This window comes from Grampus griseus (assembly GCF_964374135.1).
Source record: "Grampus griseus genome assembly, chromosome: 3".
In the NCBI taxonomy this organism is placed as follows: Eukaryota; Metazoa; Chordata; class Mammalia; order Artiodactyla; family Delphinidae; genus Grampus; species Grampus griseus.
Genome location: NC_139019.1, coordinates 100,823,614 through 100,842,707, shown reverse-complemented (window position 1 = coordinate 100,842,707; position 19,094 = coordinate 100,823,614). Strand labels below are relative to the sequence as shown.

At 43.2% G+C, this 19,094-nt stretch overlaps 1 protein-coding gene across 1 annotated transcript; it reads left to right on the top strand.

The window, feature by feature from the left end:
- The first annotated feature begins 4,402 nt into the window (after window positions 1–4,402).
- On the top strand, window positions 4,403–17,761 carry PPIC (peptidylprolyl isomerase C). The gene is made up of 5 exons (XM_082650227.1): window positions 4,403–4,594; window positions 10,930–11,043; window positions 11,500–11,593; window positions 14,460–14,644; window positions 16,299–17,761. The coding sequence occupies exons 1-5, from the start codon at window positions 4,478–4,480 to the stop codon at window positions 16,425–16,427; spliced, it is 639 nt and encodes a 212-aa protein (XP_082506353.1). The 5' UTR covers window positions 4,403–4,477; the 3' UTR covers window positions 16,428–17,761.
- The last annotated feature ends 1,333 nt before the right edge of the window (window positions 17,762–19,094 follow it).

Sequence of the window (19,094 nt, the reverse complement as noted above, 5' to 3'; positions counted from 1 at the left end):
TGTGTCTTAGTTTTCAGGATTCTTTCTTCTCAGGAATGTTGTTATTCATGGATTAATAAAAAGAAGAATTTGGCTTACACAACAGTGAGAGCTAAAATACTTGCCCCTGACACACACACCTATTAGAATGGCTAAAATCCAAAACACTGACAACACCAAATGCTGACAAGGATGTGGAAGAACAGGAACACTCACTTATTGCTGGTGGAAATGCATAATGGTACAGCCACTATGGAAGACAGTTTGGCAGTTTCTTACAAAATGAAACATACTCTTACCGTATGATCCAGGTATCACTCTAAGAGGTATTTACCCAAAGGAGTTGAAAACTTATACCTACACAAAAACCTGTGCACAGAGTTAATATCATCTTTATTCATAATTCCATAACTTGGAAGCAGTAGGTGAATGCATAAACAGTGGTACACCATACCATGGAGTGTTATTCAGCAATAAAAACAAATGAGTTATTAAGCCATTAAATGACATGGAGGAAATATAAATGCATACTGCTAACTGCAAAAAAAAGAGTCTACTTCAAGGACATAGAAAATAATAGGAAATTAAACTCAAAGAAAGAGAAGGAAGGAAATAAAGTTAAGAACATAAACTAATGAAATAAAATCAAACCAAACATAATCATCAGCTCCATTGATGGAGCTGTTGAAGAAAAAAGAAAAATAAATAGCCAATGTCAGGAATGAAAAAAGAAGACCTGACTATAAGTTCTGCAGACCTACAAAATTATAAAAAGATACATTAAATAACTTTATGTAAGTAAATTTTAAAATATAAATGAAGCAAATTCCTCAAAATATAAATGTAAAAACTGACAGACGAATAGAAAATTTACATAATCCTTCAACCATTAAAAAAATTAAACCTATAATTTAAAACTTTACAATAAAGAAAACTCTGGGCACAGATGGCTTGTAAGAAACATTCAAGGAAGAAATAAGGGCAATCTTTCACAAGTCTTTTCAGAGAACAGGAAAAATACCTACCATTTGCCGATTCATGTTAAGGTGCTAGAATAACCCTGATTAAAAAAAAAAAGTACTGACAGGAAATTCCAAAAAAGAAATTTTAAAGTTGGTCTGATTTGTGAATATAGATGCAAATATCCTGACCTTAAGAATAACAAACTTACCCATTAACATAAAATTGGAATGTTGGTGATTTGCTTGGTCTGAACTGGAAAGCCAGAATCAATTTATTTACTGTTTGTGTTTTCCTGAACTTCATTTCAGAAGTAATGCCTTTTTTCAGTTCTTGTTAAGTTTGTTTTATATATATATATATATATATATATATATATATATATATATATATATATATATATATATATATATATATATAGCAATAGAAAAAAAGGTCAATACATGTTGGGCGTATTCCAGAAAGCAAGGATAGGTTAAGATTTAAAAATCAATGCAATTCACCACATTTACAGATTAAGGGAATATCACCTGATTATTTTGGTTGATTTCAATACATGATGTTGATTTAATTCATGATAAAACCTCTTAACAAACTAGGACTAAGAAAGGAATTTTCTTAAGTCAAAAAAGAGTATCCCCACCCAAAAGAACATTCAGCAAATATCAGACTTAATGATAAAATATTGAAAGCTTTCCTTCTGGCATTAGGACGGACAAGTTTATTATTAGTTTCCTAGGGTCTTCACATGGTGTCTTCCTCTGTGTGTGTCTTTGTCACTCCTCTTTTTACAAGGACACCAGTCGTATTGCAGTAGGGCCAACCTACTCCAGTACAATCTCATCTTAACTTGATTACATCTGCAAAAAACCCTATTTGGAAATAGGATCACATTCACATATACTGGGGTTTAGGACTTCAACGTACACTTTTGGGGGCAAAATTTAATCCAAAAAACAAGGACTCACCCTATTGTCATTTCTTTTTGTACTGAAGGTCCTGGCCGTGCAATAAGGCAAGAAAAAGAAATAAAAGGTATAAAGATTAGAAAGGAAGAAGTAAAACTGTCATTATTCATGAATAATATAGTTGTCTCTGTAGAAAATCCTAAATAATTCACAGATAAAATATTAGAATTAATAAGTTTAACAAACTGGTCTATTCAAGATTAATAAACAAAATTTATTTTACTATGATGTAATACCAAAAAACAAAAATAAGTGTTTAAAAAGATATAATTTATAATAGCAAAAAAACAAAACAAAACCAAAAACCAAACACCTTGAAATCAATCTAACATGAGTAAGACATTATGAAATCTTACTGAGAGAAATTAAAGAAGATCTAAATAAATACAGGAATATGACACATTCATGAACTGGAAGACTCAATGTTACAAATATGCCAAGTCTTTCCAAAATGATGTATACATGCAATGCAATTCCAATCAAAATCCCAGTGGGATTTGGAAACTGACAAGCTGATACGAACTCAAGTTTATATGAACACAGAAAGCATCAAGAATAGCCAAAAATCTGTTGTACAAAGTGCTGAGACTTGTACTAGTAAAATTGAAGACTTACAATAAGGCTATTTTCATTAAGACAATGTGGTATTGGCACAAAGATAGACAAACATGCCAATGGGACAGAAAAGAGGGCCCACAAACAGACCCATGCATGTAGGGACACTTGTTCCATGACAGAAGTAGCATTACAGAGCAGTAAGTAAAGAAAACACTTTTCAATAAATTATGCTGAGACAAGTGGAATTCATATGGAAAAAGAAATTCGACCCCTAGCTTGTGCTGTGAACCAAAATAGCTACACCCAAAAACGTGGATGAATTTCACAAACAAATTTGAGCAAAAGAATACATAAGATTCCATTCACACAAAGTTAAAACAAAACTAAATCATATTGGAAGAAGTCAGGATTGTGGTTAATTTAGGGAGAAAATAGTGTTAGTAGTTGCGAGTGGGTACAAGAGGAGTTTCTAGAGAGCTGGTGAATATTTCATTTCTTTAGATGGGTGGGGTTCTAGCTGCATTTGCTTTGTGATAATTCATTGATTTGTACATTTACATTTTGTGCACTTTTCTTTATTTGTATTAATCTTCCCAATAAAATTTTTAAAAAGTAGACACATTCACTCACTGAACAAATATTTATTGAGAAATCACTATACACCAGACATTGTACTAGATCTGAATCAAAAGGAATAAATATAGGCATAAGCCCTGTGATACCCTTAGCTTGCTACGAAAGGGGGACTCCCTCTTTATGTGGGGTGAAGGTGATAAGGAAAGGCATTAGATCCTTCACTGGGCTGAAACATCAAAATAGTTCAGAAGTGTTCTGTCCAGCCCTCAAAAGTGGTGGTTACTCTTTGTATACACTGGAAGGTTCCAGGGTAATTTGAGATCTACACTTAGTTATATATAGGAATCCTATCTGCTTACCTAAGTAAAATCTTGTCTCGAAAGTCATGGCACTAGCCCCTAAGAAAACCAAGAGAATACTATTATTAATTTGCAGTTAATTTTGGCGCTATTACACTAAAATAAAAAAAGTTCTTTGAAGTTCTAATGCAAAAAGCATTGAGTTTTAAAACAACATTGTCCTGATTATAAAATACATGCTCAATGTAGAACATCTGGGATATTAGAAAATTACAAAGAAAACAAAAATCCATTTTTCTATCACCATAGCTACTGTAAATGTTTTGGTACATTTCTTTCCATTTTTAAAATGCCTTTATACATTTATTTTCACAGTTGACATCCGAATTTCTACGTGATTTTGCAAACTGAGCTTTCCATTTAAAAATATGAGCATTTCCCCATGTCATTAAATAACTTTCCTAAACATAATTCTTAAGTTTGTAAAAATTATATCCCCAACTTGAAACATCTCAATGAGAGGTCATTCATCATGTGTAATCGAGTCGAAACATCCGGGGTCCCAGAGTTCTGAGAGGCGTCCAAAACTTAGCTAAAGCCTCTGATGGAACATTGGAAACTGGCAGGCGCGGCGGAGGCTGCTCCAAGGGCAGCTGCGGTCACAGACCGGGACCCGTCCGCAGAGTCCCCAGCCCTAAGGCGCGTAAGTTGCCAGGAGGACCCGGAGCCCGGAGAGTCCTCGACTTTCCATCAGGTTTAATACGCGTCTACGCTGTAAGTTCCTGGCGATACCCCAGCGCACACCCCTCAGCTCCCGGGCCCGGGCCGAGCCCGCAGCACCCGAGCAGCGCTGGCTCGCTCCGGATCCCGGAGCCCAGAGCAGCCTCTGGGTGGCTGGATTCGGCTGCGCCCTCCGTGGCGCGCCACTCCCGAGTCCTTAGCTCGGGTCGCTGGGCTGAACTTGGGAGGAGGCGCCCTCGGTTCCGGGCCTGCCCAGACTGCCCCATCCCCATCACCCCCGCCCGCCCCCCCCGCCCCGAACCGGGAGCGCGCAGGCGCAGCCGGCCGAGAGTGCCACCAGCGGTACCGGAGCCTGCGGTTGCGCCCGAGGCGCTGCCCCCGCTGCCACCCCTCACGATGGGCCCGGGTCCCCGGCTGCTGCTACCTCTGGTGCTTTGCGTGGGGCTCAGCGCTCTCGTACCTCCTGCGGGAGCGTCAGGCGTCCGCAAGCGAGGCCCCTCGGTGACGGCCAAGGTGACTGGGCGGCGGGCAGCAGTTTCCCCTCGTGCTGGCCGAGGGGATGGGAGAGCTTTGGGGACTGGAACCTCAGGGTCAGGGGCGGCGAGGAGGGGGCTTCCCGGGCGCAGAGGACGGGAGGCGGCCGGGGGGCTAGGTGGCAGGAGGCTGCCCGCGCGCGGGGGCCCGCGCTCTCCCGGGAGACTGTGGGGGCGCTGGGCCCCCGCCGCCGGCTGTCTGAACTTTGCCTGGGAGTTGGGAGAAGCTTCCGGAACCGGCGGGCCCTTTCTTCAGGAAGGAGACCGCCGAGTACTTCCTTCGCCTTGGCGGGGACTAGGGAATAGAAGCAGGAAGAATGCGGGAGGGACGGGGACTGGCGGAGGAGACGCGTTGCGAGCGGAGGGGTTGCAGCTGGGCCGCCCGCCGCGGGTGTCACCTGACCTGGCAGATCCCAGGTCCAGCCCCTGTCGCGGTGGGGTCGGGGCAGGCATTACGTGGCCTTGCTGAAACCAAGGGCTATCCTCCTTTTCCAGTATTTAGGAACGACCGTCCTCCCCGGGGAGGGAGAGGTGCGCTTTTCAGACTCTGGCGGCTGGTGGGTGGACCCCAGGGCTTGGGGACGGTGCTAGCAAGGCACAGGCGGCTCCAGTATAACTGAGGCCAGCCTTTTGATCACGATTGGGGGGTGGGGTGGGGGGACATCTGCCATAGACTGTGTCTTTACAGCTTCAGGTCCTTCCCCACCATATTTAGCCAAGGTTAACGGATAATGGGAGGGTGCAGGGAGAGATAGAGGGAGGGAGGGAGGGGATGATTTGGGGCCCTTGATGACCACTTCTAGAAAACCCAGTGGCAGGGGTGTCTTGGAATCTGGAAGGAGGGGCAGCTGCAGGTGGTCTTAACAATCGGTCCGGTGTCTGCCAGTAGAAATGATACTGTTGGATGCTTAAATCCTCTACCACACACCCCACCCGAGGAGGGGGGAGGACAAGGGGCGGGGGAGGTTCCGCCCAACATCTGACGTAGGCTAAGAGTGAACAGAAAGGCCGTGCTGCGGAGTATGTGCGGTGATAAACTGAGCTTGCTGGCTTTGAGCACTGATTCTCCTCCCAGCCCCTTGATCTTTGGGGCTTATCTAGCTTTGGGAAACGGCTTATACAAAGCCACATAGCTGAAGGGGGGGAAGTGGGGGGCTGTTCTTCCAATCTGCAGATACTATTTGGGTCTCATGGGATAAGCCTTAAACATAAAATTCATGAAGTTGAAATGATGAAGGAAATAAACCCGGAAATAGATTGGGTGACATTTAAAAATACCTGAAGGGTAAGAAAAAAAAAAAAGCCTGGCAAAGACTTAGGAGGCAAAGGGAACTGCATATGCAAGGCCTCCAGACAGAAAAGTATGTTCAGAGGATGGAGAAGGGATGGTGTGGCTTCAGCCCAGGGATGAGAGGGGGAGTGGCTTGAGATGAGGTTCTGGGTGAGCAGCAGCAAGATCAGGTAGTGCCTTCCGGGCCACAGTTCGGAGTATGGGTTTTAAGGCAATTATTCTCATAATTTGAGGTCTTATTCTAAGTGCAGTTATAGCTGCTGAATGGTTTTAAGCATGGGATTGACATGACCTCATATATGCTTTTAAACAATTACTGTGGTTGTTCAGTGGAGAGTGAACTGGGAGGTCTTCAGGGCTCCAGGTCAGAATCTGGATGGTGGTGGCTTGGATTAGGGGGGGTAATGGTGGAAATGGGGAGCCAGGGAGGGACTAGAAATCGACTTTTGAAGTGTAACTAACAGGACTTGCTGACTGTTTACATAAGGGTGGGAGAAAGGGAGTAGGACTGTCAGATGAAATACAGGATGCCCAGTGAGATGTGAATTTCAGATATGCAACGAATAATTTGTTACTGTGAGAACGTCACCTATAGTATTTGGGAACAGGCTTACCTGGGAAGCTTTTAGACCTACCAGTGCAGAGACTACCCCAGAGCAAGTAATCAGTAATCACAGTCTCTGGGAGTGTGGAGCTGCGGTTGGGAACCTCGAGGAGAGGGGAGGAAGCTGGTGGCTGCAAGAGGGGAAGAGTTGGGGCATCTTAGCCCCAAGTCCAGGGTGCTGTCACTGAGGGAGTTTTCAGGACTCTACTTTTGGAACAGTCACTCAATCTATCTCCTTTTTTCCCACCCCATTTGTCATTACGTTCTAAAAACTGTGTAGGCATGTCCTTCCACAGTTTCAACTCTGTTGAATTACTTTTTCAGTGGACATTTTAAAACAACTAATCTATTGGAAAGTAGAAACATTAAAAAATGATTTCTCTGAGTGTGGAAAAGTAGATTAGTTGGCCATCACTCTAGTTTATTGTTTTCCCCAGCAGCCTTTACCTTTTCCTCTGATTTTGTTTAAAAACAGGAATCTGTAAATGAGAGGTGTGAAGTGCTATTCCCCCCAGGGCCCTTTAATGGCACTCACCTTGTCCACGAATCCTGCTGCCAGCTGGACACCTCAGCCTCCTGCCCATCCGTGGAGCCTCGGGTTTGGGCTCCAGCTCACTAGTCTCAAAATCCACCGAATTAGTGTTTGCAGCCCTGCACTTTCCAGCAGATGCCATGGGCTCTGTGCAGGGTCAGACACCGAGACTGCAGAAAATACTGCTGCCATCTTTCCAGCTGCACTCACGTCACACTTTGCTGGCACTTCCCGCAGCTCTTGGAGTTGCCAAGAGGCTTCAGCTGGGGTAACAACAAGTTACCTAATGTCTGAGGCTCCTCCTCTGTTCCATTTCTATTTCCTCTGTAAGTGGAAAGAGAAATAATACCTACCTGCAGGGTTTTGCATATTAGATGTGATAAAGCACGTAAAATGCTTAGCCCTGATTGAAGTTCCTGATTAAAGAGGTCAATTGTTAGTGTTATTTGTGTTATGTTATTAATCCTCCTGTGGCAGTGCAGCCCTGAGAGGAATCATCATCTGGGTACAGATGACGAACAGGAGCTCAGAGCTGCCCAAGGTCCCATGGCCAGTTAGTGCTGGAGCTGGTTTGAGAACAGTTTCCTGGACCTCACAGCTCGTGTCCTTGGTGTCTTCCCCAGTTACTTTGGAAATGGAAGCAGGATTAACCCTACAGGGTTTGGGCCAGGCTATGTGAGTGCCTCTTGCCTCTTCCCGTCTCTCCCCACCTCCAGTGACCTGTAATTTTTTTAAAAAATAAATTTATTTACTTATTTATTTTTGGCTGCGTTGGGTCTTCGTCGCTGCGCGTGGGCTTTCTCTAGTTGCAGCGAGCAGGGGCTACTCTTCATTACAGTGTGCGGGCTTCTCATTGCAGTGGCTTCTCTTGTTGTGGAGCACAGACTCTGGGCACATGGGCTTCCATAGTTGTGGCACATGGGCTCAGTAGTCGTGGCTTGCGGGCTCTAGAGCACAGGCTCAGTGACGCACGGACTTAGTTGCTCTGTGGCATGTGGGATCTTCCCGGACCAGGGCTCGAACCCGTGTCCCCTGTGTTGGAGGATTCTTAACCACTGCACCACCAGGGAAGTCCCCCCGTAATTTTCAAATGACTTTCAAGGGCAGCCTCAAGGGAAAAAAGGAGTGACTGAGGGGCCAGCTCCTGAAGTGCAACATGGAATTCAAGTGCCACCTTTTCCAGGAAGCCTGCCCAGATTTCCACAGATAATCATCACTCTAACCGTGACATTTTATCTGTACATATCTTCTCGTGAAACCTGACTTCCCATTATATTATAGCGAGTATCTATATGCTTTCTCTTCTGTGGGACAGTAAGCTCCAGGAGGGTAGGGACTTTGCAGCCCCACCCCTTGTCTAGCACGGGGCCTGTTCCCAAGGACACGCAGCAAAGTCACAGACAATATCAGGGTGAGAGGGTTTGCCTGGCAGCCACCCTGGGCCCACCTTCACCCTCTGTCTAGGTGTGTGTGTGCCCTGGTCCTCATTTAGTATCAACTGGCATTGAACTATTTAGGATTTTTTGAGTACCTGCGTGAGCTGACACTGCAGAGCACTGGGAATCTAAAAACACCGTTTCTACCCCTGAAGGGTTCCCTGCCTAGACAGAGCCATATTCATCATAAATCGCAGTCCAAGTGAACGCAGCCTCAAATTGAAATTTTGTCTTTCATGCTCCTAGTGTTGCCTAACAAAAGCTGGATCTCTTAGCTGGCATCCTTCCTTTGCCTCTGGAACTGGTGAGAGTCTCCCTTCCCAGCCGGTTGCGGTCAGAAGGGCTGTGTTGCTTCTCTGCACATGGATCACTTTTCCTGACTCAGTGCTTTGGTCCCAGAAAGAACTGCCCATCCTTGTCCCTGGAGGCTGCTCCCCTCCTTCCAGGCCTGCCTCCCATCACACCTTTGCCAGGATGCCTTCCTTCAGCCTTAACATTCCTCCAGAACAGGGGGTGTACAGTGTTCTTGGGGCATTTGTAACCCGGGGCCTTGTGCTATGGTTGTTCGTTTACTTGGCCTGTTTACATAAGCTCCCTTAGGACAGGGACTCCCTCCAGTAGCTTGTACCCTCACGCTGCCTTCTGCATGGATCTTTGACAAAAGTACTTGTTGACAATAAGATTTGATTTCATCATTTCCATTAGAGTTAGGGAAACTCTGCTATATTTTCTTGCCATCACGCATGAAGTTGAAGGATGCTGTGGTTTGGAAAAAAAATCATATTAATATGTGTGCTAGGCTGCGTGTAAGAAAATAAGGTTTTTACTGAAGAGTTATGCTGGGTGACAGACACTTTTGCTTCATCTTCTTATGCTGCCCTCCCATATTTGCTTCTCTTTGCTGTTGAAGTGTTCACAGGCTTTATTTCCTCTTCTTTATTTTAAAAGTCTGATAGGCTTTTCTAGTGTCTTATAGGGTGCTTCTTTACGATTACATACCCAATTCTTGTCCCAGTGCTGCTTCGTTATTGCCTGTTATTGAATTTACTCCTTGGTTCAGAAATCCCTTTGGAGAACCTGCTTCTCTTTGACCCCAGCTCTGCATGCTGGGCTCCTGTGGGTGTTAATGCAGCTTCCTGAATTGTCCTACTCCACTGCACTGCCCATTCTCAAGGGCACCGTCTTCTGTGCATTCTATGAAGTTTTACCATATAAATAATAATACAGTCTTTGCTGCTTTGGCCATGTAAAATTGCAAAATACCACATCATCCTGTGACAGACGTCCTGACGTATTGACAGAAGCTCTTGTCTTGAACTAAAGCTTGACAGTCTTTACTTCGTGATTTTTCTAAACTGTACGACATCTTTTGTCTTTGACAACCCTTCTTATATTTTTTAAAGCCATCTCTTGAATGTCTTTTTTACCCATTCAAACAGTACATTGGTTCGTATAATCTAAACTCGCTAATAGAATGCCCTTTGACTCCATGGCCTTTTCAAGCATTCTATCTCAGAATCATCTCAACACAGTGATTTGTGAAGCAAGATGTATGTAATTTCATTTCAGATGAAACAGTTAAAAAAAAGTCCAAGAGAGCTTTTAAAGTTTATCTGCAAAAAAAAAAGTGACTCATTTCTGGATGTGTGCTTGCTCTTTTCTGTTCTAAACTGTTGTGACAGAGTAAGGACACATTGTACATGTGCAGCTTTGGGGACATGATGACTGAATCTGGTGTCTGAGTTTACAGGGTAAATGGTTCTGTCAGGACCTGAGTGTAATGTTTGTTGTATTTTGGGTGCAGCTGTGGCCCTGGTGCCTTAGTGTGTCTGGACGTGAGTGGCAGGCCTTCTGGAGGAGTGTTGTGTGTTGTGATAATCTTTCACGGTCCCCTTGACAGCAGATGTCTACTGAGAACTCATTGGGAATTTAGCACTGCTCGAAGTTACGAAAAAATAAATCTGGATGGTTAGACTGTTTCTCTCCTCACCATTTTTTTCCCTCCTGCCAAGACTGGAGAGCATTACCTCTCAGGAGACCAACAGTCTCCACTCTAACCCGTGTCCGCAGAGCTAGGAAATGGGAGGCCAGAGCAGTGCTGGTCTGGGTTGTGGAGGGGAGAGGAATTCTTGAAGACATTACTGGCTGACTCTGACAGTATTGAGTCCAACTTTAAACCCAGTTTCTAGTACAGTGCCTGGCCTAGAGGTGGTGCTCCGTAACTGTTTGGTGAATGAATATTTGTGAGTGAAATGCACCCACAAGATGGTTTCAGAGCTCCTTTAATTTATATCATGCTCCTTCATAAAATAGCTCCTTCGTGCTCCTTTATAAAATACTGGTGGGCAGGGCCCTTGCATGGGGATCCGTTCTCAGATTATCATGTTCCCTTACCTTGTATTGTGGCTTTTTCACATTATAACCTTCTGCTCTGCCTTTCAACCACACGCAGGTCTTCTTTGATGTGAGGATTGGAGATAAAGATGTTGGCAGAATTGTGATTGGCCTCTTTGGAAAAGTTGTGCCCAAGACTGTGGAAAATTTTATCGCTCTGGCAACAGGAGAGGTATGTCTCAGTTTTATTCCCTTTAACTGGGCAGAAGTAGATCTTCCTTCTTTTAAGCCAAACGTAAAGATGTATTCTGGGAAAATAAGTATTAAATTAGTAGATGAGATGAACTTGAGACATCTAACAATATTTTATTTTCCTAGAAAATCGCTATTCTTCAAGCCCTCAGTTTCCTCAGGGTTCTAGAAACTGACAGGAAACAGTCATCAAGTGAAAATGCAGACTTCTCTCTTTTTACTTGTGCAGGTTAATACTTTACCTCTATAGTTTATGTGTTTACTTTTCAGTCAGCTAATGATAAATTTCTATCAGTAAATTATTGCAGACACCTAATCTAGTTCTGTAGATATTTTGTGTAATTTTCTCATTTTGTCATTTCCAGATAAACACTGGGGTTTATCTTACAGTATGGGTTATATCTACTTGTGTATTCAATTGACATAATCTCTTTAGAAAGGATATGGATATAGAGGAAGCAAATTTCATCGCGTCATCAAAGATTTCATGATTCAAGGAGGAGACTTCACCAGTGGAGATGGCACTGGCGGTAATGTTGTCTAACATTTTTCCTTTCCTGCTTACCCAGGTGAAACCTAAGATTAAGATGATGTATTTACCCAGCATATTGAATTCCCAGATTTAAGGAACAAAGTCATAAAGACAGCCAGACTAATTTTTCAAGAAGGATTGAGTTGGGGTGGGGGTGCCGTATCTAACAAAATCTTGGTAGGTGTGAATGAGTGAGGCCTCCTAATTTGTAACAGTATTGCTTTGGTGTTCATTATCTTTCCATAGTGGAGGTATATTCATTTAGTAGGCTGTTTTGCAGTGCTTAAAATCCTAGACTTCTGGTATGTAGCAATACAGAAAGATGTCTGTCATAGCAAGGAAACGTAGACTGAAAAACTGTACCCTGGGGTGGCAGCCAGCTGCAGACGTGCACGTTGGTGGAGGGGGTCTGGGGACATCACGCCAGAATGACGAGGCTGGTATTTAGGTGGCAGGATTATAGGTGAATGTACCTCCTTCTTTCAAAATTCTTTCATTTTAATTGTCAGCTTTTTCAACAATAAAAAAATTAAGTAATAGACAACTTGTCAAAATTACAGTATACATTAATTTTTATCAACAAAGTTAGAATTCTATAAAGTACAAATAATTCAATTTATAGAGTTTAAGTATCTCTGAGCTTATTGTTTCTCATTGAGGATTCCAGCTACCCAGCTCCCTGGACTATTTTTCCCCAGAAATGTAGTGAATTCCTGAACACACACACAGTATATAACCACACAGAATTTAAATTTACTTCAGGTTTAAGATTTCTAATTCAGCAAATACTGGTTTTGATGGATATTAAATTGCTAACTTTTTCAAGAAACAAGCCATTTTCAAGCACTATTGTTAATTTTATGTTTATTGCAATTTTTTAAATAACAAAATGGCTGCCATTAAATGTTTGGATTTGCCAGACACTTCAGGAGGATTACTTTTAGTCCCTGCAGAAATGCTGCCGGGTATGGGAATGTAGAATGGAGCACAGGAACATGTTCAGGTTACTTGGTTTCATGGGGTTGGTGAGGATGCTCAGGGTAGCAACCCCAGCTGCTGCAGAGTTGGGTCTCAGTGGAAAAGCCTGCAGCTCCAGTACGGGTCCCCTCAGGACTGGCACCCCACCGCCCTGCCTGGGGCCCAGCAAGAATGGTGATGGAGCTCTACTGTGTCCTCTTTTCTGTGTCCCTCTCTCTCTCTGCTTTCCCTGCTCTGTGTGTGTGTACGGGTTCACGTGAGATTTGTAGATAGGACCTTTTGGATCATTTAAATTTAGCCTAGACCTCTCTGTAGGCAAAACTTTGCTACCAGCCCACCTCATATGTCACTTACCAACCAGCTATAAATGGCTTGCCTTTGGTATCCACTTCTGGTCCTTCTAACTGAGCCAGGATTTTTTTTTTTCTGGGTAAGATGAATTATATTTGATCTAGTCTACAAAAAAAAAAAAAAAGTCAGGTTTCCTTAAATTATTAAATATTGTATTAATTACTCAGATAAGTATAAAATAAGACAATTACAAAGGAGTGAAGTTGTTAAAATATCTAGTTATTCATTCAAAAGCCATATATTGCAAGATGTAAACCTTAAGAAGGAAAATAATTAGGATTCACAGAATGTCCTTAGTAATTCCTCTACTGCAACACTTTGTAGATATTGTGTTTTAAAAGTTAACTACATTAGCTATGAAGAAGTTTTGGTTGTATATAAATGAAGAAAAACGCCTTATGTGAGACCCAAGTCTTAAGGAAGTAGAATTTTTGCCTGGTCCTTCACAAGTACTGCATAGTAAGAAAGGAGATGACACAAGAGCTAACTGAGCCAGGACTTTAAGGCTGGCCACCAATGGATAAGGAGCCCTGCAGTGGAGGAGGTGGGTGTGACAGTCACTCAGGGTGTTAGAGGATGGAGCAGATACTTTTCATGGTCTGTACTGTTGTTTTATAGGAAAAATGTGTTCTGCTCTCCCTGCTGCTGTGCTTGATCTCCAGCCCCCATGCCTGCCTTTGGTTCTTCCGTCCAAGGTTGGCTCCCTGGGTGCTCTCAGTTGCTGTGATCCTCTGTATCCTGATGAGCCCTGAAGTCTTCAAGCCTAATGACTTCCAGGCTTGCGCTGTTGTTCTCAGTGCTGAGGCTCTTCATGCTTAGGGAACCAGAGTTAGAGCCAGAAGTTCAAGTTCTACTCTGCTGTTTTCAAGTTTGATAACCTCTGTTTCCCATTCAAAATGGGAATGAGAAAACCTATTCTACAGGATTGCTGTGAGAATTTACTAAGGGTGTATATTAAGTGCGTATTGTACTCTGGTTGGCTGCAGAGGTAGGAGTGATCCAGGGCAAGTGACCTGAACCTCAGGACAGAGGTGGAGCCACTAGGTTGGCTTATCCACCTTTCCACTGGGCTTCACAGTGTCATCCTGCCCTTCAGTTCCTTCTCGTTTCAGAGTGAAATCACTGACTTGCTTGTTCAGGGTTTGGGTCTTGGTTTGAGGCCAGAGTGCATCCTTCCATCTTGTGTCATACTTAAGGCTTTTGTTTATTTGTTTTGGTCCCTGATGCCCTGTTTCCTTAAGGAGCTAATTTTTTTGGCCGTGCTGCGCGGCATGCAGGATCCTAGTTCCCCAGCCAGGGATCTAACCCATGCCCCCTGCAGTGGAAGCATGGGATCTTAACTACTGGACCTCCAGGGAAGTCCCCGTTAATTTTATCCTCTGCTTTATTTCTCCTTATATTTGACCATCTTTTCCCCATCCCCACCTCCTACAGGGTTCTATTAACCAATCTACTCAAACCTTATATTCCCCTTTGAAGAATTTACTTTCATAGAACATCTGTTGTCTCTCCCCTTTTTGTTTTGTCTCACTCAGGTATAAGCATTTATGGTGAGACATTTCCAGATGAGAACTTCAAACTGAAGCATTATGGCATTGGGTGGGTCAGTATGGCCAATGCTGGGCCTGACACCAATGGCTCTCAGTTCTTTATCACCTTGACCAAGCCCACCTGGTTGGATGGCAAACATGTGGTATTTGGAAAAGTCATTGATGGAATGGTAACTTGATGTATTATTTTTTCTCATTCAAAGATTTATAATGAGAGTACTCTTAGTGATTTAATCTCCAAACGTGCTTGTTAGAGAGCCATAATTATATGCTGACTGGCCTCTTCAAAGGTGAATAAATTATATATGGTGTGGTATTTTTAATTGTTAGGAGCATTGGGGCAGAAGCTGGGGACTTGACAGGGAGAAGTTGAGTACTTAATTCATCTCACACTTGAAATAAGTGGAAACTCTTTTTAAAGTAACCAGATAAAATCCCATATGTACATACAATGAAATATTATTCAGCCTTAAAAAGGAAGGAGATCCTGTCACATGCTACAACATGAATAAACCTTTGGAATGTTAAAGAAAACAAGCCAGTCACAAAAAGGCTGTATGATTCCATTCAAATGAGGTATCTAGAGTAGTCAAATACATGGGAACATAAAGCAGGATGGTGGTTGCCAGGGGCTGGGGGGATGAGGAAATCGGGAGCTAGTTTCAGTGGGTATCTCTATAGATCTTCAGTTTTATAAGATGAAAAAGTTCTGAAGTTTAGTTGCACAATAGTGTGAATATGCTTAAACTAATGAACTGTACACTTAGAAGTGGATAAGACGGCAAATTTTATGTTATGTGTTTCTTACCACAATTCAAAATAAAATATTTTTAAAAGCCCTGAGCCCCATGTGGTTTATTTTTAAAACCCCTGAGCCTCCAGAGGTGGGCCCGCGAATAAGCGTGTTAAAAAATTGTGGTAACATGTACACAACATAGAAATTTCCATTTTAACCATTAAATAAGCAGTTTTTAAAGTGCCACAGGTAATTCGGATGTGTAGCTGCTGCTTTAGGTACACGTGTGCACATAGGAACCCACACACACAATCTATTTAGAAATATGTATTATTGATATTATTAGAAGAATGCTGGTCGTTTATCTTAAATTAACCTAAGTCAGCCAGAGACTGGATTAGCTGACACCATGTCCAAAGCGCTCAGAGACTTTGTTGCTATTTTTGTCTCAACGCTGTTTGGGAAACTCATCAGAAGTCCACTTGCCTAGTCCTGGCCCAGTATGTGACATAAATTAGTCCATGAGCTTGTGAAGCCTTCCGGAGTAGAGAAAGGGGCCTTTTACACGACTGTGGGGTTGGGGTTACATTAGTATCAGACTCAACCTGTAGATTACTGGCTGGGGTCGGCTTTAAAATGGACAAACCCAAAACTAGCTCCACTACTAAATCTGCTTCCTGGCTCACTTTCTTATGCCTAGACCTCTTGTAGAGTGGAGCTGAAATTGTCTCAAACTCCACGTTAACTCTTAAGTTGGGTTGTAACAAGTGAATAGAAATACTTTTTATTAGCACTAGATGTTTGCAAAAATATCTAATTTTTTTAGAATATAAAATGCTAATAAAAAGAAGAGAGGAAATACACAAATATGCTCTCTGATTAGCAAGCTAGTGGGTAAATTTTATTCTGTTATATATAAATTTCCTGACTAACTTTTCCATAGTTATCTTGCATGGTTTTTGTAATTATAGAAAAAGCAAAAGCAACTTATTTCCCACTACGGCTTTCAGACTTCACATTGATTTTACCTCTTGATCACCACAGTTGCTGGTCAGAAGTGATCCATGGGTCTACTTTTCTCTCACCAGACAGTGGTCCACTCCATAGAACTGCAGGCAACTGATGGGCATGACCGTCCACTCACCAACTGCTCCATCATCAACAGTGGCAAGATAGATGTGAAAACGCCCTTCGTGGTAGAGGTCGCTGACTGGTGATACAGTTGGCAGAAAACAAAGAAGAACACACTCTGCCAGGGGTGTGTGTGTGTGTGTGTGTCTGTGTGTTGATTCTTAAAAGTTATTGTTTTGCTTTGTTTTTTAACTTTATTCTGTTTTCTACCCCAGATCACAGGAAGGTTATAGAAAGCAACCACTCAAAGTTTAGTTAGCATGAATTTTGGTAAATCACTTGCTGAGGGACTTTGCACTTAAAAGACATATCCCTGGCTTCCCTGGTGGCGCAGTGGTTGAGAGTCCGCCTGCCGATGCAGGGGACACGGGTTCGTGCCTTGGTCCGGGAGGATCCCACATGCCGCGGAGCGGCTGGGCCCGTGAGCCATGGCCGCTGAGCCTGCACGTCCGGAGCCTGTGCTCCGCAACAGGAGAGGCCACAACAGTGAGAGGCCCGGGTACCACCAAAAAAAAAAAAAAAAAAAAAAGACATATCCCTTTCCTCCAATGGTGCTGTTTTTAAATTAGAAAACTTTGTATTGGCTATTTTCTTTTGAAGAACACAATCATTTCTTTGCTGGATTAATTGTGACCCCCAGATTCAGTGATGCTGAAGATTTATCTGAAAAATGATGGGAACAAGAAGTTTATTACTTTGTATTCAAACAGAAATTCTTTTCAGGTAAAGGGAGATTTGATTAGTATTATCTGATACATGTCACAGGGACTTTTACCTAATGAAAGGTGCTTTGGTATTCTCTATATTAAATACTTTTTATGTAGATCAATTATTTTTGCAAGACTTTCTTTTAACCTGAAGTGCTTTAAAACAAAATATACAAAATATATGCATTTTAATGTTAATAATGAAAGATTAGCGAAGGTTCTATAAGTCAAAATATTAGCACAGCTGGATCATTTGGGACGGGAATGCACAGAAAGGATGCCCACCCATATCCCAAATACTTGAGCTGATTATTCACTAATTCTTACTCGGTGTAACATGTTTAGCAATTTCCCTTGAGTCCAGTTGCAACAAAAAGGAGTCTTTCTTCACTTACATAGTGGGGATGAAGATTCGGGCTGTACTTAAACTAAATGGAAAGTAAAATCTTATTGGTGGGGCCTTGTTGTAACATACCTGGCTGTACCAGAATGTGCCTGATCTCTGTTCAAATGGGAGTGGTAGTTGTTAAACGGCCCCATTGCTTCTCCCCAAAATTACATCTCTTGAGCTGTATTCTAAGAAAACCGCTTCAATGAGAGATGAGGTGAAATGAGCATTCTTACTGCTGATAGGGGTGTTAATTGCTACGGTCCTCTTGAAGAGCATTTTGTTATTTTTTCCCAAAAAACTTCATTAAAGGCCTTTGATATGCCAGGTACCAGTTTTTGAGTTTGGGGAATACAGCAGTGGACAGCGAGAAAAAGGCATCATGGAACTTACATTCTAGTGATGAAGACAGAATAAATGAGGTAACAAATAAAAGGGTGTTGACACTGTAAAGAAAACACACCAGGTTTGCTGGAAAGGCTCAGGTGCGGGTGAGGGAGAGGGGCGCTGTTTGGGTGGTCTCATGGGGGGACATTTGAGCTGAGTTCTGAGGAGAGAGAAGAGGTGGCTGTCAGGCCAGATCTGTGATCCAGGCCTTCCAGACAGAGAGGGGAGAGATAACACGAGGGTCCTGAGGTGGAATGTGTGGATTCCAGGGCAGAAGAGAAAGCCAGTGTGCTGCAGCCTGAGAGGTCAGAGAGTAAGGCTGATAATGGAGCATTTGGGGCCTGGGGTGCCAGGGCAGAGCTCTTCTTTTATTCCCAGTACAGTGGGGAGCTATCAGGTTTAAGTTGTGGGCGGGGGGCATGATATGATCTGCATTTAAGACTATTTTGTCTACTACGAGGAGGAGTTTTATAGGGGGTTGAAGTACATACCAGGAAACTCAAAACATTCGTATCCTTTGGAATCCCACTCCTGGGACTTTGCTGTAGACGGTGATCTGAACTTGAAAGCGTGACAATGCTGTGGACGGTCTGGCAACCCGTCCCCCTTGGTCCGGAGATGGCCACCTGTTTTCTTTGAGGAATCACCATCCTTTCAGACACCTCTTATCCTTAGGGTGGGCTGACCCTACAGATGGGTACATGCCTGGCCTGGCAAACTCATTCATTAACTCACCTGATAAATACTAGATGCTGGAGAGAGCTGCAAACGAAACTGCCAGCCCTCGTGGTTCCCATGGAAGAAGACAAATAATTCGCACATATACCACGTGAATATATAACAGAACATCAGGTAGTCATAAGTCCACAAAGAGAAACAGGGAGAGAGACTAGAGAGTGAAGAGGGGATCAGGGCAGTCCCTGAGTAGGGCCTGAAGGAAGTGAGAGGGCAGCAAACCATGGGGACACTGGGGGAAGAGTGAGCAAGGCAGAGGGGACAAGAGTAGTGGCCCTGGATGAAGGGCAGACTGGTGGGCTCAAGAAACAGCAAAGGGTCCAGGTGTGCAGAGTGAGGGCAGTGGAGGAGTCAGATGGGAGAGGTGGGAAAGGGAGCAGGGGGTCCTATAGGCCAGTCGGAACATTCCCTTGTCCTGGCCCCAGTGACAGGCTCAGAGTTACATGTTTGACCCCAGTCATATTAGTGAGCTTCAACTGTGGGAGTTCTGCTGGGAGAAATGCTAGGACAGAGCTGCTGTTTCTTATGGGAAGAGG